Source organism: Protomyctophum parallelum, assembly GCF_964188405.1.
Source record: "Protomyctophum parallelum genome assembly, chromosome: 2".
In the NCBI taxonomy this organism is placed as follows: Eukaryota; Metazoa; Chordata; class Actinopteri; order Myctophiformes; family Myctophidae; genus Protomyctophum; species Protomyctophum parallelum.
In genome coordinates, this window is record NC_139699.1 from 10,783,170 (window position 1) to 10,802,543 (window position 19,374).

Genomic DNA, 19,374 nt, shown 5'->3' on the forward strand with positions numbered 1-19,374 from the left:
ACGCACAAACAAACACAAGTTTAGCTTTTTGCCTGGGGCAGTGTGAATCATTTAAAGTATCTCTGGCTAATGAGACAAATATGCCTTAAAACATTATACTTATACCTCCATGACTAAAATTACAAAATAAAAAACATCTTAAATATTTTACTTATTTCATAAATTGCGAATCTTTCACTCAATAGGGACTGCTCCTGTCGCACGTTGATGACGTCCTATGCACATGTGTGGTCCAGCCCTATGGAATTATGGAATGCATGTGCTAATAAAAAACAAGTAATACTTTCTAAAGTTAATATGAGCATCAAAGCAATATTTTTAATATGTGTTATTAGCACGTGCATTCCACACTTATTAGCCAGGGATCCTTTTTCCATCCATCCATCCATCTTCAACCGCTTATCCGTAGTCGGGTCGCGGGGGCAACAGCTCCACCAGAGTGCTCCAGACTTCCCTCTCCAGAGCAACATCAGTGACTTCCTCCTGGGGGATTCCGAGACGTTCCAAGGCCAGTGAGTCGATGTATTTCCTCCAACTGCGCCTTGGTCTCCTCCCAGTGGGACGTGCGTCGAGGACCTCCCTAGGGAGGCGCCCGAGAGGCATCCTAACCAGATGCCTCGAGGACCTCCCTAGGGAGGCGCCCGAGAGGCATCCTAACCAGATGCCCAAACCACCTCAGCTGGCTCCTTTCCAGGCGAAGGAGCAGCGGTTTATAAAGTTAAAAAGTGTTCAACTTGAGCAATTTTTGCCTAATTAAAAAGAAACACAAAATGTGTGTGTGTACGTATCCATACCCATTCAGGGTCTGACCATATAAAGTACATCTTTTAGCATCAGGTCTGAGGACATCTTTCTCTGCTCAGGAGGATCATTATGCTCTTCATGGCCTTTCCTTCGTATTGGTGATGATTAATAGTATTTGGTAACATGATATTAAGTGACCTCTTGGACACATAATAGAGAGTAATGGTACATAATATAATAGGACGCCGTGCCTCTGAAAGGTTTGACATTCTGGGAGCACTACTTAGCAATTTATGCTAATCTAGCGGTTTTGCCATCTTCCTGCGCCTTGACATATAATTTCTATCAATTATCCAGAGCGACTTACACAGGACAAAGTGTCTTGAACTCCATGGTGGTATGTATTCGTTCGGTACATATCAAACCTAGCTAAATAACATATAACATTTAGATAATATGCTAATTTATAACAAGGACAAGAAAACAGCATACCGTATGTAAATAACTTCAATGGCATGTTAATTAGCAAACATACATGTGGATATAGCATAATTGGTTCTGCTACAAAGAAGCACATTTGCCAGGGTATCGTATCATAAGGATCCTCATGGGGTCCGTAAGTGGTCCTCATGCCGGCCGGTCCTCCCATGCATTTATTGGACGCACGCACGCACAAACTCATGCACGCGCAAATGTGAATGTGAATGTCTGAAAACTATATTTTAATACGATGGACTTCACTTTGGATAGGTCAAGTCGGCATTACTCTCGGGAGTTTGAGTTTCAGCATAAGCTCGACGGGGCCTGTCAGGTCGGGGCTGGGTTCAGGCTCTGACAATTCATGGTAATTATTCGGTTATACGGCTCGGAAGAAATGCCACCCTTTGCACATACATTCCCACTAAAGGCATGTGTGTGTATTTTCCTTAACTCATTTTGGACTGAGGTAAAAAAAAAAGGCTTCTAAATCCTGAAAAAAACATGTTTCTATGTCAGTGGTGCTCAACCTTTTTCATGTCAAGGACCCCCAGAATTATCTCTATTGGGCCACGGACCCCCATCTCAAATTTTGTAGTTCTAGGGACCCTCCAGAAGCCAATATTTTAGTTAAAAATGTTCGCTCTGAAATATATATTCAAAGATTTGCGCCACATTTTCACGACTTATAGCAGACCTACAAGCTCGTAGCTTGTAGCTGTATATCTGCTATTTTTCAATAGCTTAAGTATAACGTAACGCAAGTTAAAACACAAAATGGGGTTCCCGTCAAAGGTCGTTGACTTGAAGCACAGGAAAGGGTTTTAAAAAATAAGAGGGGAATACATTGATACTCGTGTAACCTGTATGTGAGACTATATGCAGTACTCCGGCTCAGTGTAGTGAACTGGAAAACTGCTGCCCTAATAGTGGAACAAAATATGGGCCATTCAGATTAATGCCCTAATTTACAGTCAAGGAAGGGCAAACAGATGGAGATGGAAGAGAAACGTGAGGACTGAGGAGAGGGAGAGAGACGGCTTTTGCAAACATTCAGCAACAAATTCAATATCATTAAGAAACGTATAGCTATGGGTTTTCCTTAAACTATCAGAGCTGCAATGATCAGCTCTGACATTGCAGTGAGGGCAGTGTTTTTCCTAAAATCATTTTTTTTAAACTAGGATTAAAATATTGTACATTTCAATCGACAATTTTAAACGGCTACGCTGCAAACCAGCCTGTAGTCATGCCCCGGTTGCTATGCAAGGCTTCCGTCACCCCCAGCACCAGGATTTTTGCACACGGCCCCCATAGAGCTCCAGTCAAAGTAGGATTTTTCTATGCCTCGTATCGCTGAAACTACGAGCGCTGTCTGTGGTTTTGAAGAAAAAAAAAACATCCGATGTTCGGATGTGATTTGTGATTTTTCACCCGCTGGCGATCAACATATTAGGGTTTTTGGCGAAAGGTAAACATCGTAAGCTCCTGCTAACATTAGCCGTTTCTTTTTCTCTCACACTGCGAGGTCGGGAGACCGGATGGAAATGACTAGAAATATCATCGTTTCCGTCGGCGGGGTTGAACTACCTCCCCAGACCACTAGGTGGTATTCACAAAAGTTTGCTGACATTAATTAGTTCTAACAAACATAGGAAAATAAACTCTTTGTTTCAGTATGATTTTAGCTTGTAAACCAGACGTCATCTTAATACTATCAGAATATAGAACTATTCAACACTACATTTGCATGCGATAAATATGCCAGAAGTGTTTTAGTCACATTGTGTTGTCATATAGCTTTTGATAGCTTTTGAAGTCTTAATGTTTGTAAAGATGGTGCTCCTCTCCTAGACCGACGTCATTCAGTCCTCTGATCACTGGAATGACCTGCTCTATATTTGGTTCAGACGTCCCATACTGTGCTGTGACTCCAACCTCCTGTTTCTCCTTGTCCCCAGGGGGCACTGCTGTAGTCAGTTAGCCAGCTGTAGCACAGGACGACATTTCAGAGTTAACCCATTTTGGACGGATGTCGATAAAAAAAAAAAGGCTTCTAAATCCTAATAGTTTTCTGAAAAATGTTTCTATGTCAGTGGTGCTCAACCTTTTTCATGTCAAGGAACCCCAGAATTATCTCTATTGGGCCACGGACCCCCATCTCAAAATATGTAGTTCCGGGGACCCCCCATAAAAGCCAATATTTTAGTTAAAAATGTTCCGCTTTGAAATATATATTTAAAGATTTTGCACCACATTTTCACGACTTTTCAAAAATGGCAGACCTACAAGCTCATAGCGCGCCACTCGGTGGCGCGCTATGAGCTTGTAGATCTGCTAATTTTCAATAGCTAAAGTATAACATAACGCTTAAAACACCACACCAAAAGGGGTTCCGGCCCAAAATGTGTTAATGTTATATTTCTGGTTCATAACCGCCGTAGCAGAGCGCAACACACTGCTGCACTGCCGGGGAGCCTTGGAGCCGATTCTCCTGAGACACGGTTAGGAGTCAAGCTACCTTAGCTGTGAAGTTAGCCAGATAAGGCGCCTCATTTTTCTCTTTGATTTATGACTGTTTTTGTTTCCCAGGGAATGGGATGATGAATTTGTTTTCCTGATTTTTTTTTTTCTCTCTCTTGCTCGCTCGCTCACTCATTCTCTCTCTCTGGTGCGCGCACGCACACACACAAGCACACACACACACACACACACACACACACACACACACACACACACACACACACACACACACACACACACACACACACTGTCTCTCTCTCGGTACCCGAGACGATGGTCCTGAGTCGTACAGCGTTGCCTTTGGGTGGGTGATTATGTTGCCTTTGGGTGGGTGATAGTGGGGCCTTTGGGTGGGTGATTATGTTGCCTTTGTGTATTAGTGCATTATGTTGCTAACAGGGTCATACATTTGGACATTATATACTGTTAACTGTTTAGCATCCATATCAAATACAAACACAACTTGCCAGTGTGATGCACTGTGGTGGATAAAGACAATGTGGAACTATCTTGCTAAAGATAGCGAGTTCAGAATCCAGTCTGATAATGTTTAAAGTACTACTCACATGGCATTAGAAATGCCAAATTAGAAATGTGGTGCTTCCTTTTGGCAAAAATCTATACATAATACGTAGAAGGCAAAATGGCACACAACTGGCTTCAAATCCCTCAAATGTCTAATTCCATGAAAAATAACAAGATTTTCAGAAAACTCTTTAGAACGATTTAGAAGGCATTTTGTTGCTGGCGGGCAGAAACCTATTTTCTCTATATTCTAACTTTTTGTCTTTTTGTTTTTACTTCAAAAGTAGCATATCTGGCGGCGTGTTCCCTCCTCCGCGTCATCAGTGCCCATACCCGAGGCGGGGGTTGGCGATGGGGCCTTTCTGTGTGGAGTTTGCATGTTCTCCCCGTGTCCCCTAGGGTAGGTACCCTCACAAAAACATGCCGTAATCCTGGTCTCTAAAACTACCTCCCCCTGGCCAGCCGGGGCGCCTGATGGAGGGGAAAGGAACTGGTCGGAATAACGTGTTCCTTCCACGCTCTACGTCCGGCCGGGGAAATTCCCCTCTGTCAGGTGAAAAGAAGCAGCTTGGACTTCTCATGCATAGAAGGAGGCATGAGGTCAGTCTGCTGCCCCCCCAGGTTGGCAGAGGAAGTGTAGCGCCCAGGATTACATTGGATAATTGGCACTGGGTGAAAAGAAAACTGGGTTACAAAATTGTGGGATAAAAAAAAAAAATCCTTGGATATCCTTGAAACGTATCTTCTTGGTCTGCTACTTTTGGCTATTTTTCAATTTGAACCCTGAGAAGTAACTGTTTTAGACATAATTATGATGTTTCCACCCAGCAGATGATTTGTAGATTTGTTAAGCACTGTGTCCCATTTTAATACAAACAAGCAGAGGTGATAGCAGTGGAGGAAATAAGTATTTGATCCCCTGTTTTTTTTTGTAAATTTGCCCTAATACAAAGAAATGAGCGGTCTATAATTTGTATGGTACTTTTATGTTAACAGATAGAGACAAACAAAAAACAAAAAAGTCCAGAAAAAAACATTATATAAAGGTTATAAATTAAACTCCATTTGATCAGGTGAAATAAGTATTTGATCCCCAAGCACATCATGACTTAATACTTGGTGGAGAAACCCTTGTTGGCAAGCACAGAAGTCAGACGTTTCTTGTAGTTGGTCACCAGGTTTGCACACAGCTCAGGAGGAATTTTGGTCCACTCCTTTTTACAGATCCTCTCCAAATCCTGAAGGTTTTGAGGCTGTCACTTGGCAACTCGAAGCTTCAGCTCCCTCCACAGATTTTCTATGGGATTAAGGTCTGGAGACTGGCTAGGCCACTCCATGACCTTAATGTGCTTCTTCTTGAGCCACTCCTTTGTTGCCTTGGCCGTATGTTTTGGGTCGTTGTCATGCTGGAAGACCCATCCACGACCCATCTTCAGTGCTCTGGTTGAGGGAAGGAGGTTCTTGTCCAAAATCTTACCGTACATGGCCCCGTCCATCAACCCCACAACGCGGTGAAGTGTTCCTGTACCCTTAGCAGAGAAACACCCCCAAAGCATAATATTCCCACCTCCATGCTTGACGGTGGGGATGAAAACCATTGGAAACACATTGCGCCGTAATGGATTGAAATCTTGAAGTGCCCGCAACGTCCCCGTGCTCAAGAAGACACATGTACAGGCCCGTCTGAAGTTTGCCAATGAACACCTAAATGATTCTGAGAAGGCTTGGGAGAAGGTGATGTGGTCAGATGAGACCAAAATTGAAGTCTTTGGCATCAACTCGACTCGTCATGTTTGGAGGGAGAGGAATGCTGAATACAAACCCCCAGAACACCATCCCTACCGTCAAGCATGGAGGTGGGAATATTATGCTTTGGGGGTGTTTCTCTGCTAAGGGTACAGGACAACTTCACCGCGTTGTGGGGTTGATGGACGGGGCCATGTACGGTAAGATTTTGGACAAGAACCTCCTTTCCTCAACCAGAGCACTGAAGATGGGTCGTGGATGGGTCTTCCAGCATGACAATGACCCAAAACATACGGCCAAGGCAACAAAGGAGTGGCTCAAGAAGAAGCACATTAAGGTCATGGAGTGGCCTAGCCAGTCTCCAGACCTTAATCCCATAGAAAGTCTGTGGAGGGAGCTGAAGCTTCGAGTTGCCAAGTGACAGCCTCAAAACCTTCAGGATTTGGAGAGGATCTGTAAAAAGGAGTGGACCAAAATTCCTCCTGAGGTGTGTGCAAACCTGGTGACCAACTACAAGAAACGTCTGACTTCTGTGCTTGCCAACAAGGGTTTCTCCACCAAGTATTAAGTCATGATGTGCTTGGGGATCAAATACTTATTTCACCTGATCAAATGGAGTTTAATTTATAACCTTTATATAATGTTTTTTTCTGGACTTTTTTGTTGATATTCTGTCTCTATCTGTTAACATAAAAGTACCATACAAATTATAGACCGCTCATTTCTTTGTATTAGGGCAAATTTACAAAATTTACAAAAAAAGCAGGGGATCAAATACTTATTTCCTCCACTGTAGATGAAGTGACTATGGGGATTTATTTTCTTAAAAATAAAAAACAGTGCATGGATATGTTGACATTTCCATTCTCTTCACGGCACAGTGTCAAAACATTGAGACCACTCAGGAGTCAGGACAGCCAGGCAGGGGGTGATGGAAGTTCCTCATTGGGATGTGGGAGAGATTCTAGCAGGTACTAATGAAAATCGAGCGCTGCCAGCCTGCCACAGCAGGCCAGACTGGCAAACACAGCTCAAAGTACTTTCATTACATTATTACTCATTACTTAAAAGTTTATCCAGCATATCTGCACATACAACTTAAGCTGTCAAAGTAAAACATAGCGTATTCATTCTGTTTTATATAATTTATATATTCTGTTCTGAATATATGAACAGCAAATTATGTTCAGTGTTGGTAATGCGTTCAGAGAGTCTTGGTGGTTCCAATCTTAGAGTCTAAGAAGGGATCAACATTTCAATTAAGTGAAATTAAACTCATGCTTCACAAAGTCACGAAATTATTTCAATCCTTTAGTTTACTGAGGCGACTGTGGCTCAGGATGTAGAGCAGGTCGTCCAATGATCCATGGCGGTGTCGGCGGTTAGAATCCCAGCTCCTCCTGTCTACATGTTGAAGTGTCCTTGAGCAAGACTCTGAACCCCTAATTGCTCCCGATGTGCTGGTTGGTACCTTGCATGGCTTCCGTCACCATCGGTGTATGAATGGGTGTGTGAATGGGTGAATGTAACGCTATATAAATGCACCATTTACCATTTCACTGATGCACACTGATAGACAGCCTAAGTGAGACTGGTGAGTTTTTCCTGGATAACCCAGCAGAGTGAGGAAGGAAGGGGTGAGAAGCAGAGGTCCTGACCTGCCGTCAGTAGTGCTGTGTTTGATACAGGCTAGTTCTTTAAGCATCATCCATCCTATTACAGCCTGTTGAAACACTGCCAGCTAGTGGTCCACATAGACCAGAACTTGGGGGTGACCTGCAGGTTGTGTGTGTGTGTGTGTGTGTGTGTGTGTGTGTGTGTGTGTGTGTGTGTGTGTGTGTGTGTGTGTGTGTGTGTGTGTGTGTGTGTGTGTGTGTGTGTGTGTGTGTGTGTGTGTGTGTGTGTGTGTGTGTGTGTGTGTGTGTGTGTGTGTGTGTGTGTGTGTGTGTGCACATAACCTAAGGCTGTTATTTTGTTAAAGTCAACTGCAATAGCAGAGAAAGAGAACAACTCATTCTCAGAAAGTGTGTGTGTGTGTGAAGTACACATAACCTAAGGCTGTTATTTTGTTAAAGTTAACGGCAATAACAGAGAAAGAGAACAACTCATTCTCAGAAAGAGAGAAGATTTTCTCCACCAGGCTGAAGGCATGGGGAGAGAGTATGTTTTGCACTCCGTCAGTCAGTCCGTCCATCTGTGTACAGATAATCTCCGGCACCGTTAACCCGGTCAATGCCAAATTTTGCACACACACTCCCTGGATGTCAACGATGAACCTCTGCCCCAAACTTTCCAGGACGGCCTGTTATAGTGCCATCAGGAGGCCGACTTTTGTAAAACACATTTCTTGATATTACTACTCCAGATTTTGTAAAAAAAAAATCCCAAAAATCGTTACACAGTATCTCTATAGTCATGTGTTCAAGATGGATCTGTCCGATATTTCATATTCCATCCTAATTGGCTAACATTGGCTTTCAAAGTTTGCAGGATTGGCCCGTTTTGAACAAAAAGCCTCAAATCATGAACGCTGCGTGCAATTTACGTGAAATCTTTCACGCACTATTTCTATTAGGCTGAGGAATATATCCCACCCTTTTCACATTGGCCTGTTATAGCGCCACCAACGGGTGGATTTTTGCAAATCATCCAATTGCCATCCAAGGCGTAAGAACAAATGGCACCCTTATCACATTGGCTTATTTTAGCGCCTCCAGGCCACAACCTGACCTGGCCTGGTGGAGACCTGTGCCCCGAGGGGCGCTTTTTCTAGTTTTTCACTTCACTTCACTGTTGTCACACTGAAACCACGAGGATTCTTTGGTAGCACCAGCACCCAGAAGGCAGTAAGGAACACTTCACTGTTGTCACACTGAAACCACGAGGATTCTTTTAAGCGTTCTACTTCTACATGGAAGTCAAACCTCCTTTTTCACATTCTCGCCTCCCCACATTTCTTTGGGGTTTCATCATGTTGTTCCTCTCGATGACTAATCCTGTGTTGTGTTTTATGAGATGTGCAGGCAATGTCAAAACAATACACATTATTAATATGTCTAGCTACTGTAACAATGCACTTGCCTCAGCCTTTCTCTGATGTGCAGAATATTGGCACAGTAATTGATCAGCCTGACGCACACAAGCAAGCCTCGTGCACGTACGCACGCAGCCAAGCACGGCTTAGCACGCACGCAGCCATGCACGTTCACTGTGTTGAGAGTAGGCACAGGAAAAAGACACATATTCGGTTTTCGGCCAACTGTTTCCTATATTCGGTATTCGGTTTCGGCCAAGAATTTCCCTTTCGGTGCATCCCTACAAAAAACAGATCCTGCTACTACCAGTCTACTACTATACCTTTCATTCCATCCGTGACATCAGTATTTCATTTTATTTATTTCAAAGCTTGTCAATGTTTGAAAAAAAAAGTATAAAAATATGTTGTGGTGTTTCAAAACCCCTGCTATGTGTACATGCCCTCAGCTGGCTTTATTTTGATCTCATCTCGCCTATTGCTGTCCTTCCGCTGGATATGAAGCATTGCCTCATCCTGATTGTTCTCTCTCTTGTAGATGAGGTTTTCTCCCCGTGTCGCACAAGGGTCAATCTGTCTATCGGCTTGTCTCTCTGCTGCCTCTTAGAGTGGTTTGATTTGTCTCGGGGTCCCCCGCCGGTGACAGATTCCAGAGCCCAAGCAGCGCCTCAGTTCTCCCCTCGTCCCTTCACATCAACAGGTTTTCAGGCGGGGGGGATGTGTCGTCCCCGCTTGTCTCCTGCCGTCCCCGACAGGCGTCGGCCTGCTAGTTTCCCGTGCAATAATTCCTGCTATAGATCAACTGATTATTTTCCCCTGCTCCCTGCCTCACCTACTGATGATGAAAAACTAGCACAGTGTTGCCGCTGAGCTATGCATTTCAATGAAGCTCTTGTCAAGACCCCGGCCCTGCCTACTCAATATCCAGGCTGGCCTGGGCCATGGCCCTGTGCGGAGTGTGGGCTAAATTGAATTTTCTCTCTGACGCAGAAGCCTCATTCTTCACCTAGCATGGCAGCAGCCGTTACCCGTCTCCATCAGCCTGGCCCTGAGCTTGGCTCTCTCATTTTCCTGACCCTGTCTCTCACCCTCCTATTCTATTATGCATACACGCGGTGAAAAACAACACATTTACACACGCACACACACACACACACACACACACACACACACACTCACACACACACACACGCAGACACCAACATACACACACCGTGGCGCAGAAGCCTACACACACAAGTGCTTTTCTACCCTTTCTACGTTGAGTGTCAGTCATTTGACAACAGTTATTTTCTTGAGAGCTGAGGTGAGACGGAGGTTATGCGTCTTGGACTCTAATCAAACATGACCATTTTTTAACTGAAATGTTTCAACTCGAGGTGAATGTTTGTTTTTTTTTCACTGCTTGTCATGATTATTTTTTTCTAGTGTAACACTGGTTTTAGTTACTTTAATTGAGCTTTTAAATAATATAAAGAGAGTGAACCAGTACTAACTCTTTAATTTAAATTCTCTTTCCATTTCATTTTTGTCAGTGGAAAAAGGTAGTCGACGAACATCTTTCGTCTCAGTTTTAGTCGACGAAAACAACACCCTGCCCTACCCCCACTTTGTTTTTTGCTACACACACTAATGTAAAACATTATAAATGATCGCATAGGGACACATGCCCCCTACTCTTTCTCTGCTAATTTAATTCCGATAACAGCCTCACAATTCATGTTTGTCACCTTGAGAATTCCTGTTGATTTGATTATTTGATGCTGGACACCATTTGCAGCCTGTTGATTAACACAGTACCAACGCTGCATGCTAATGTGGACACGGTTAATTTTTCATTCTGAGGAAGTGACACCATTCCTCTCTTTGGCTCTCCCTCTCATGGTCATTCTTTTCTCTCCATCTCACTGTATCTTTCTCAGAAACGGCTCATCTTTATCTCAAACTCTTTCACTGTTTTTTTTTTCTCCCTTATCTACGCCTTGTGCAGCTCGTCCCATTTCCCTGTTTTATCTGAAAAAATATATATTCCAAATTTGTGCCACATTTTCAAGATTATTTTTAAATAGCAGACCTACAAGCTCGTAGTGCGCCACTCGGTGGCGCGCTATGAGCTTGTAGATCTGCTATTTTTCAATAGCTAAATTATAAGCTTTCTACCTCTACCTACCGGTACTTATTTTGTGCCCAGGATAAAATAAATCAAAATGCTGTGATTTTACTAAACAATTAATGTAATAATCAGAATCAACATAATACCGTGCCAATAAGGGCCTCACACAGAATAATGTAAAAATGTTAATCGGCCTCTTATAGCGCCACCATGAGGCTGATTTGAAAGTGGCATTTCTTCAACTGCACGGTGGATTTTATTCAAAACGGAGTATACTCGGAGTAAAAATCTTACTATAGAGATACTGTGTACCGATTTGCGTGATGTTTGTTCAGACAAAATCTGTACTGTCCAAAAAAGTTTGGCCCCCCTGGTGGCGCCATAACAGGCCCATGTGAAGAATTTGGGGCAGAGGCTATCATGGTATATTGTCATCTTTCAGATTTACATATTTTATAGTTTATAGTATTACGGTATTTGAATGGTTTGTTTCGTGCGAATGACCCGGTAGCTGTTTATTATTTATGATCACATAAATAAATCCCATTTCTCTGTGATTTTGAGTCGCTTTGTCTAGTAGTGTTTTGCGTTTAGCTTCCTTATGCAACAGTGTCGTGCGGTCACACTGGAAATATAGTCGATATACAAGCGCGTTGTGCGCTTGTAGATCGGCTTTTTTTGTCGATTCGTACAACGTGGTACGATTGAGTATAAAAACAGAGGAAAAATAAATACGTTTCATTATTATTATGAACGAAGATGGCTGCCGAAATGTCATTGTTGTCTCTGAGTCTAGTGTATTTAGTATATTGTTGTCTCTGAGTCTAGTGTATTAGTATATTGTTGTCTCTGAGTCTAGTGTATTAGTATATTGTTGTCTGAGTCTAGTGTATTAGTATATTGTTGTCTCTGAGTCTAGTGTATTAGTATATTGTTGTCTCTGAGTCTAGTGTATTAGTATATTGTTGTCTCTGAGTCTAGTGTATTAGTATATTGCGCGTGTGAAGCTGTCCTAAATTATCATAACATAAACGTAGATAAGCTGAAAGTGTTCTAATTCCACAATACAATGGATACAAATCCTTGAACACACTTTTAAGATCCCTCTTCAAGATAAAAAAGTGACTCTAAAATGCAGTGCTGGAAAGATTATAAATGATCTTTTCCCCTCGGGCACTGACAAAAGTGGCCTGACAAAAGGGTTGGGGAGAAACAGTGTGTGGGACCTTTCTTTTCCACCCACAGGCATATTGAAATCCTTCTCTGTTGCTCACTTTGGTTTATAGCACAGTTACAGTAATACAATATTTCTTGTTAAAATAAACAGCCCTGTGATGAACTACTGTAAGCACGTTTTAAAGTCAAACCGTTTTTCTCTGCCATGTGAACGGGGGTGGTGAATGAATTCATATCGATCCATATGAACGTCTAAAATAATATTTTATGGGATATTGGCCAACATTTCAATATTGTGTGTTCCTAATTTCGGTCTCATGCAACACCATATTTATTAACCCATTTTGGGGCGGGAACCCCTTTTGGTGTTAGCATTATGTTATGCTTTAGCTATTGAAAAATAGCAGATCTACAAGCTCACGAGCTTGTAGGTCTGCTATTTTTGAAGAATCGTGAAAAGTGAGATGAAAGTGTTTGAGAACGACTGACATAGAAAAACATAGCTTTTTCAAGAAAACAGTCAGGATTTAGAAGACATTTGCAGAATCGTTCCCAGGTCAAAATCGCTTAAGGATGCATCTCTTCTCCTGAAAGCTGACCTTTACTTCCTGCTACTGCCACATGCTCTTGACATGGCCTGATCATGTCATGTTGTCGTCTGTTTCTAGACTGATACACTTCTAAATTAATATTGATCTGATGTTTCCACAGCTGGGTGCAGAGCTTTGGCCATGAGGGTCTGGGGCTGTTGCTCGACGTGTTGGAGAAGCTGCTGCTCAAGAAACAGTAAGAACGTATAACTCTCTCACTGAGATGGTTTGACTTTTTTAATTGTATTTCGTTTTTCTCTACCCTTTTTTAAATTATTTTATCTGTATGTTCTTCTTACTTTAGCTTTAATTTCCAATATTATTATTACTACTGTCTGTTACACACGCTCAATGTTGCTTCTCTCTATAATTCTCCCCTCAGGGCGGGTGGGTGGGTGGGAGGGTAAAACTGTGTTGTCCTGTATTGTGATTGTAAAAGAAAACAAAATAAAAAAAGTAAAAATGGGAGCCCATTCTGTATCTTTCTACATTGTCCTATTGTCCTCTGTGTGTCCTCTCCAGCCAGGAGAAGGTGGACAAGAAGAGCCAACACAAGGTTGTCCAGTGCCTCAAAGCCTTCATGAACAACAAGGTAATTCCACCCTTGTTTATGTATGTGAAGTAAACCTTGTAATTAGAGGCTGAACGAAATTATGTCAGGCATTGCTGTGCTTTTTCCCCCCCCCACGACATCTGTATCAGCAATGATGCAACTGACATGTCCCGATTTGAATGAACCTGCCGTCCCTATGTATTTATTATTATTTTATCGTTGAAAAACGTCACCTAAGCAAACGTTAAACAGATTGATTTCAAGCTTCTGCGGTCGGGCCCTACTTGTAATGAAAACCCCACCGTATTTCATTCCATTTTAACTCCGTTCCAGTTCAAATTTGAGCAATCAGAACACGTTCTAAATAGATATTCAGATATTATTTACGTTCAGGGAATATTTTCAGTAACTCCCTTATCTCTCATCTTCTGTTTGGTTGTCAACATTGTTTGCAATGCTCTGTGACCGTAAAATGTCCAGTAAAAAAAAGAAAAAGTCCCCCCCCCCCCCCCCTATCAGAAAATAACTTGAGCCATGTTAGTTTTTTTCCTGGGAGAATCTGAAAGAAGGTTTTTAGGCCTGATGTCAGTATTTGGTAGCTTTCATTGGTAGGTTGTACAGCTCTGAGGCGGTTAAGGTGGCCGATAATCGGGCATTTTTGACGCTCGGGGGTGCCCGACTCAATCGATCTGCTCGCGGCCGCTCAAAGCGCGATCGGGATCGGCCCGATCAACATCAAGAATGTTTGATATTTGCTCTGCCCGCTCCGATTATCCTGTAGTCAGTGTGTGGTGCTATCAGATTTCAGATCAGAAAAAAATCGGCTAGTGTAAGGCCACCTTTAGTGATGACATGAGGACATCTAGCAGTTGAAATATAGATGGATATGATATGACAGCGTTGTGAACTCTGAGGGTTTTCCTTATTGTTGACTCCATGTATCATAAATATATTTCAGACCTGGGCGCCATCCTAATTCTTCCCACTGTGACTGAAGCGTGTCCACATGTCTCTACAATCCCATTGGGGCAGAAATACAACGTTCGGATGCAAACAGGCTTCCCGTCACGGAGCTCCGGTTTTTCTTTTCTTTTCTCCGGCTGTCAGTCAACACAGTAACTATAAAAGGGAAGAGTGTGTTGCCAGGTGGTGGAGCTGAAAACCCCCCACTGGAGACAGATATACAGCATACAGCCCCTCTCTGGCACAGTGTGTGCTGTAAGGTCTCATGTAATCCTGCATCTCAACAGGCGCCAGACGCCAGCCTTTACCTGTAGGCCCCTCTGTCTGTCTGTCAGGCCCAGACCTTTCCCAGGCTCAAGAGGCATGGTTTGGGAGGGGATGGGATGGGGTGGGATGGGGGGGGGGGGGGGGCACCCGCAGTGCCAAGAAGACAGGTGTTCTCTGCCAGCTGTCTTTGCAGCTTTCACAGTTTCTTTTCGGGGGCATCTTCCTATCAAAACACACAGGTAGTAGTAGATTAAATAATGCATGCAGTGGGGAACATATCTACTGTATAATAAAACATATTTACACGTGCGTTGGCTCGTGTAGAAGTGGGTCTTGAGCTGTGCTTTAAAAATGTCTACAGAGGCTGCCTGTGGAAGGTACAGTGGGAGTTTATTGAACTACAGAGGCTGCCTGTCGAAGGTACAGTCGGAGTTTGTTAAACTACAGAGGCTGCCTGTCGAAGGTACAGTGGGAGTTTATTAAACTACAGAGGCTGCCTGTGGAAGGTACAGTGTTATTCAACTACAGAGGCTGCCTGTCAAAGGTACAGTGGGAGTTTGTTAAACTACAGAGGCTGCCTGTCGAAGGTACAGTGGGAGTTTGTTCCACGCCGTCGGCCGTAGAAGCAGAAAGCTGCTTCCCCGTATTTTTTTGTTGCCATTTTTTTAGGCAAAGCGAGCAGGCCAGGGGCGGTTTGGGGACATATTTAGGCAGGCAGTCATGTAGGTAGGAAGGTGCGAGACCATTGAGAGCTTTATACACAAGTCAAATAAATTTTAAATCAATCTTAAAAACAGCCGGAAGCCACAGTGCAGTGAAGCTAAAACTGTAGTAATATTATGTTCTCTCATCTATTCTGGGGGCAGTGGCCCTTTAACAGTCTGTGCAACGGAAGCACTGAGATAGTGCTGATTGAAAAGCAGATGCCTTTACACTACAGTCATGCAAATACGTCTTGCTATAAATCAAATGCATTGAAGCGTATCTAGCTTGCTGCTTATCAGAAATGGAAATTCAAAAACAATGTTATATATAAACAAAAAATGTGACTGCAGTGACGCATGACAACGTGCTATTTACGGCTTTCAGGAGACGCTACAGAATCTGTAACGTTGGAAGAATGTGGCATACAGTAGCTATCGGTTTCCCAGATGGCCTCTCTACGCATTCAGCTATGGCTGCTCAGGACAAGATATCATTTGTTTTGTATTGTAGTGCTTGTCATAGAAACATTACGCTACCTTCAAAAACGGTGTAGAAGCACTAGGCATTAGATGTATTTAATCTCCATTGTTATATTTCAGATTGATAATGATCATTAGTCCTTTAGCAGTTCTGTTTCCTCATCATAGTTTTTGAATGATCTTTTCTCTGTTTGGTCATCTTCTAGGCACTATTGGTTGAGTGCGTTTCAATTCCCTCTGAGGATGGGGTCTTAACTTAAGTCCTATGACTTGACCTGACATGATCAATTGCCTCTGGGGATGGGGTCTTAAGTCCTATATGACCTAACCTCTGACCTCTGACCTGTCTGAGTCTCCAGTCAAAATCCTTGGTACTTGGTTTGCATTCAAAGGGGTTAAAGGAGTAGTTCACCCAAAATATTGTCTATCAATTACACACCCCATGAAGCCTTGAATTCATGGATTTTTTTGTTTTTGACACATTCCTTTTTTTTTAATGTTTTATCCCACCATTTTGTAACCCATTTTTTCACCCAGTGTCAATTATCTAATGTAATCCTGGGTGCTACACTTCCTCTGCCAACCTGGCGGGGCAGCGGACTGACCTCATGCTTCCTTCTATGCATGAGGAGTCCAAGCTGCTCCTTTTCACCTGACAGGGGAGAGTTTCCCCGGCCGGACGTAGCGCGTGGAAGGAACACGTTATTCCGACCAGTTCCTTTCCCCTCCATCAGGCGCCCCGGCTGGCCAGGGGAAGGTAGTTTAGAGACCAGGATTACGGCATGTTTTTGTGAGGGTACCTACCCTAGGGGACACGGGGAGAACATGCAAACTCCACACAGAAAGGCCCTTTCGCCAACCCCACCTCGGCACTGATGACACGGAGGAGGAAACACTCCCCCAGTGCCCACAGCGTCCCCAGCGGGAATTGAACCTTCTAGCTGTGAGGCGACAGTACTGCCAACTGTGCCACCGTGACCCTGACACATTCCTAAGCCAATAATTAATGAGTGGTGATCTCCCCGGTAGGAGACAAATGTAGGTCATTTGAGTCTCCTACCACCTTCATGGTGACTACTCCGCCCGTACATACATAATGGAACAACTGAAATAACATAACTTGTTGTGTGTCTGTCCACCAGTACGGCTTAGAACGGATCCTGGGGGAGGAGAAGAGTCTGGTCCTGTTGGCCAGAGCCATCGACCCCAGCCAGCCTTCCATGATGACGGACGTCGTGAAGCTCCTGTCGGCCATCTGCATTGTGGGCGAAGAAAACACGTATGTCCTGCCGACATTATTTGTGCCTTAACCCATTTTGACCTTGAGAAAAATCTGTCAGTTTTCTGAAAAACCCGTGTTTCTGTGTCAGTGGTGCTCAACCTTTTTCATGTCAAGGACCCCCAGAATTATCTCTATTGGGCCACGGACGCCCATCTCAAAGTATGTAGTTCCAGGGTCCCCCCTAAAAGCCAATATTTTAGTTAAAAATCACACCCGTGTGAACTGAGTGGTGCAACTCCCCTCTTTCTCCCCCTCCCTCCCCTCTCTCTCTCTCTCTCTCTCTCTCTCTCTCATTAGCAGGCAACAGTGCAGCACTATCTCTCTCTCTTTTACTGGTACTCATAGTCATACTGGTGCTCATAGTCACATTAACACATAAACGTCACATAGGTGAACTGAACACGGACATTGCTGTTCCTTGGAGTGGTTGCACCACTCAAAAATGTTCACTCTGAAATATATATTCAAAGATTTGCGGCCCCTTTTTCACGACTTTTCAAAAATAGCAGACCTACAAGCTTGTAGCGCGCCACTCGGTGGCGCGCTATGAGCTTGTAGATTTGCTATTTTTCAATAGCTAAAGTACAACAGAATGCTTAAAACACCAAAAGGGGCCCAGAATGAGTTATAACACCTTTCATTGTAGCATCCACTACTGCTCGTGTGCATTTACTGCAGGTTCACTTTCTCTGAAATGCACAGAATGGTCCTTTAGCTCAGAATGGGCTCAGAGTGATGACCGTGCTGGTAATTGGGAAATGCATTCCATTGTTACCTTGCTTACCCATTTTGGGGCGGGAACCCATGTTGTTGTTTTAAAGGGATTGTGACATTAAAAAAAAGGTTTTGGAATTTTTTTAGGTTTTCTAATCTCAATTGCACCCAAAAAACATGAACTTTTAACATTCAGTAGATTTTCTGTGATCTGGGGTTTTCTGGCTCAAACAGGTGCTCTGATTTGCCGGCAGTAAGTGACATCACTTACTGCAAATCCCATGTCAATGGGATTTGCCAGCAGATGTCACTGTTTCACTGTGTTGCCTGTTTTCATTGTAGCTCAAAAGTAGCTCCAAACCTCAAAGAAAACTTCAGACCACAGAAAATCCACTGAATGTTCAAAGTTCAGGTTTTTTGGGTGTAATTGAGGTCATAAAACCTAAAATAAAAAATAAAAATAAATGAAAATTTATGTCATAAAACCTTTAAGCATTATGTTATACTTTAGCTATTGAAAAAATAGCAGATCTACAAGCTCATAGCACGGCACCAAAGTGGTGCGCTACGAGCTTGTAGGTCTGCTATTTATGAAAAATCGAAGAACGACTGACATAGAAACATAGCTTTTTCAGAAAACTGTCAGGATGTAGAAGACATTTATAGAATCTGATCTCAGGTCAAAATGGGGTTAATTCATCGCTACCAGCCAAATAATATAACGGGGATATTGTGTACAGCTAGACCACTGAGTCCCAGTCTCACAGATCAATGATAGGGATTTGATTCACTGACGCACTAGCCTGCCAACACGTTGGGTTTCATGCAAGAGTTATATGTGTTGGGATAGTATGTATGGCCACATACTGTACAGTGCACTCTAATGGCATACATTGATCAGTCAGACAATACTGATTTTGCACCAGTATTGGCAGATACATTCTCAATGTGTTGTATTGACACAGGAGTTGCTATAGAGTGTGTACCATAATATTATAGGAGCAAGATTAGTATATACAGGAAGAGAATGTAAAGGAACGGTGCAGAGATTAAATATGAATTTAGAATAGTTGGTTTACTGAATTAAGTTGTGTTAATGGCCTGTGCCACTTGGACACAGGCCAGGGTCTGATCCAGGTCGCACAGTTAGGGGGGGGTTACGGGGGGGACGTGGGGGGGGATCGACCCCCTCAGTTTCATGAGGAGGGCGGATTATCCCCCCCCAAAAAATTTACCGTGGCTGCATGTGTTTTGACGTGAAATCCACGCAAAAAAATTGCGCAAGCGCGCGCAGATAGCCCCCAAATATGTCCCCTCCAGTTAAAAAATGCTGTCTGATCATCCTTTGTTGGGTCGCCTGGGGGAGGTTGACTGTTGCAAGACCCAGAAACATCCAATGACTCCAGAGAACAACACTGATGATGTGTCCATGTCTGTGCATCAGTATGTTTTATTTACCGTTATTCACTTTAAAACGCAGCAT

The 19,374-nt window shown here is 43.2% G+C and overlaps 1 protein-coding gene across 1 annotated transcript in view; it reads left to right on the plus strand.

The window, feature by feature from the left end:
- LOC310854503 (protein diaphanous homolog 3-like) overlaps positions 1–19,374 on the plus strand; it is a gene marked incomplete at its 3' end in the record, with an annotated part of 343,448 nt that overhangs the window by 56,199 nt on the left and 267,875 nt on the right. Inside the window, exons 6-8 of the mRNA XM_083759183.1 lie at positions 13,050–13,124; positions 13,451–13,520; positions 17,038–17,174. Of these exons, the coding sequence (XP_083615309.1) occupies positions 13,050–13,124; positions 13,451–13,520; positions 17,038–17,174 (282 nt within the window). The remainder of the gene's footprint in view (positions 1–13,049; positions 13,125–13,450; positions 13,521–17,037; positions 17,175–19,374) is intronic.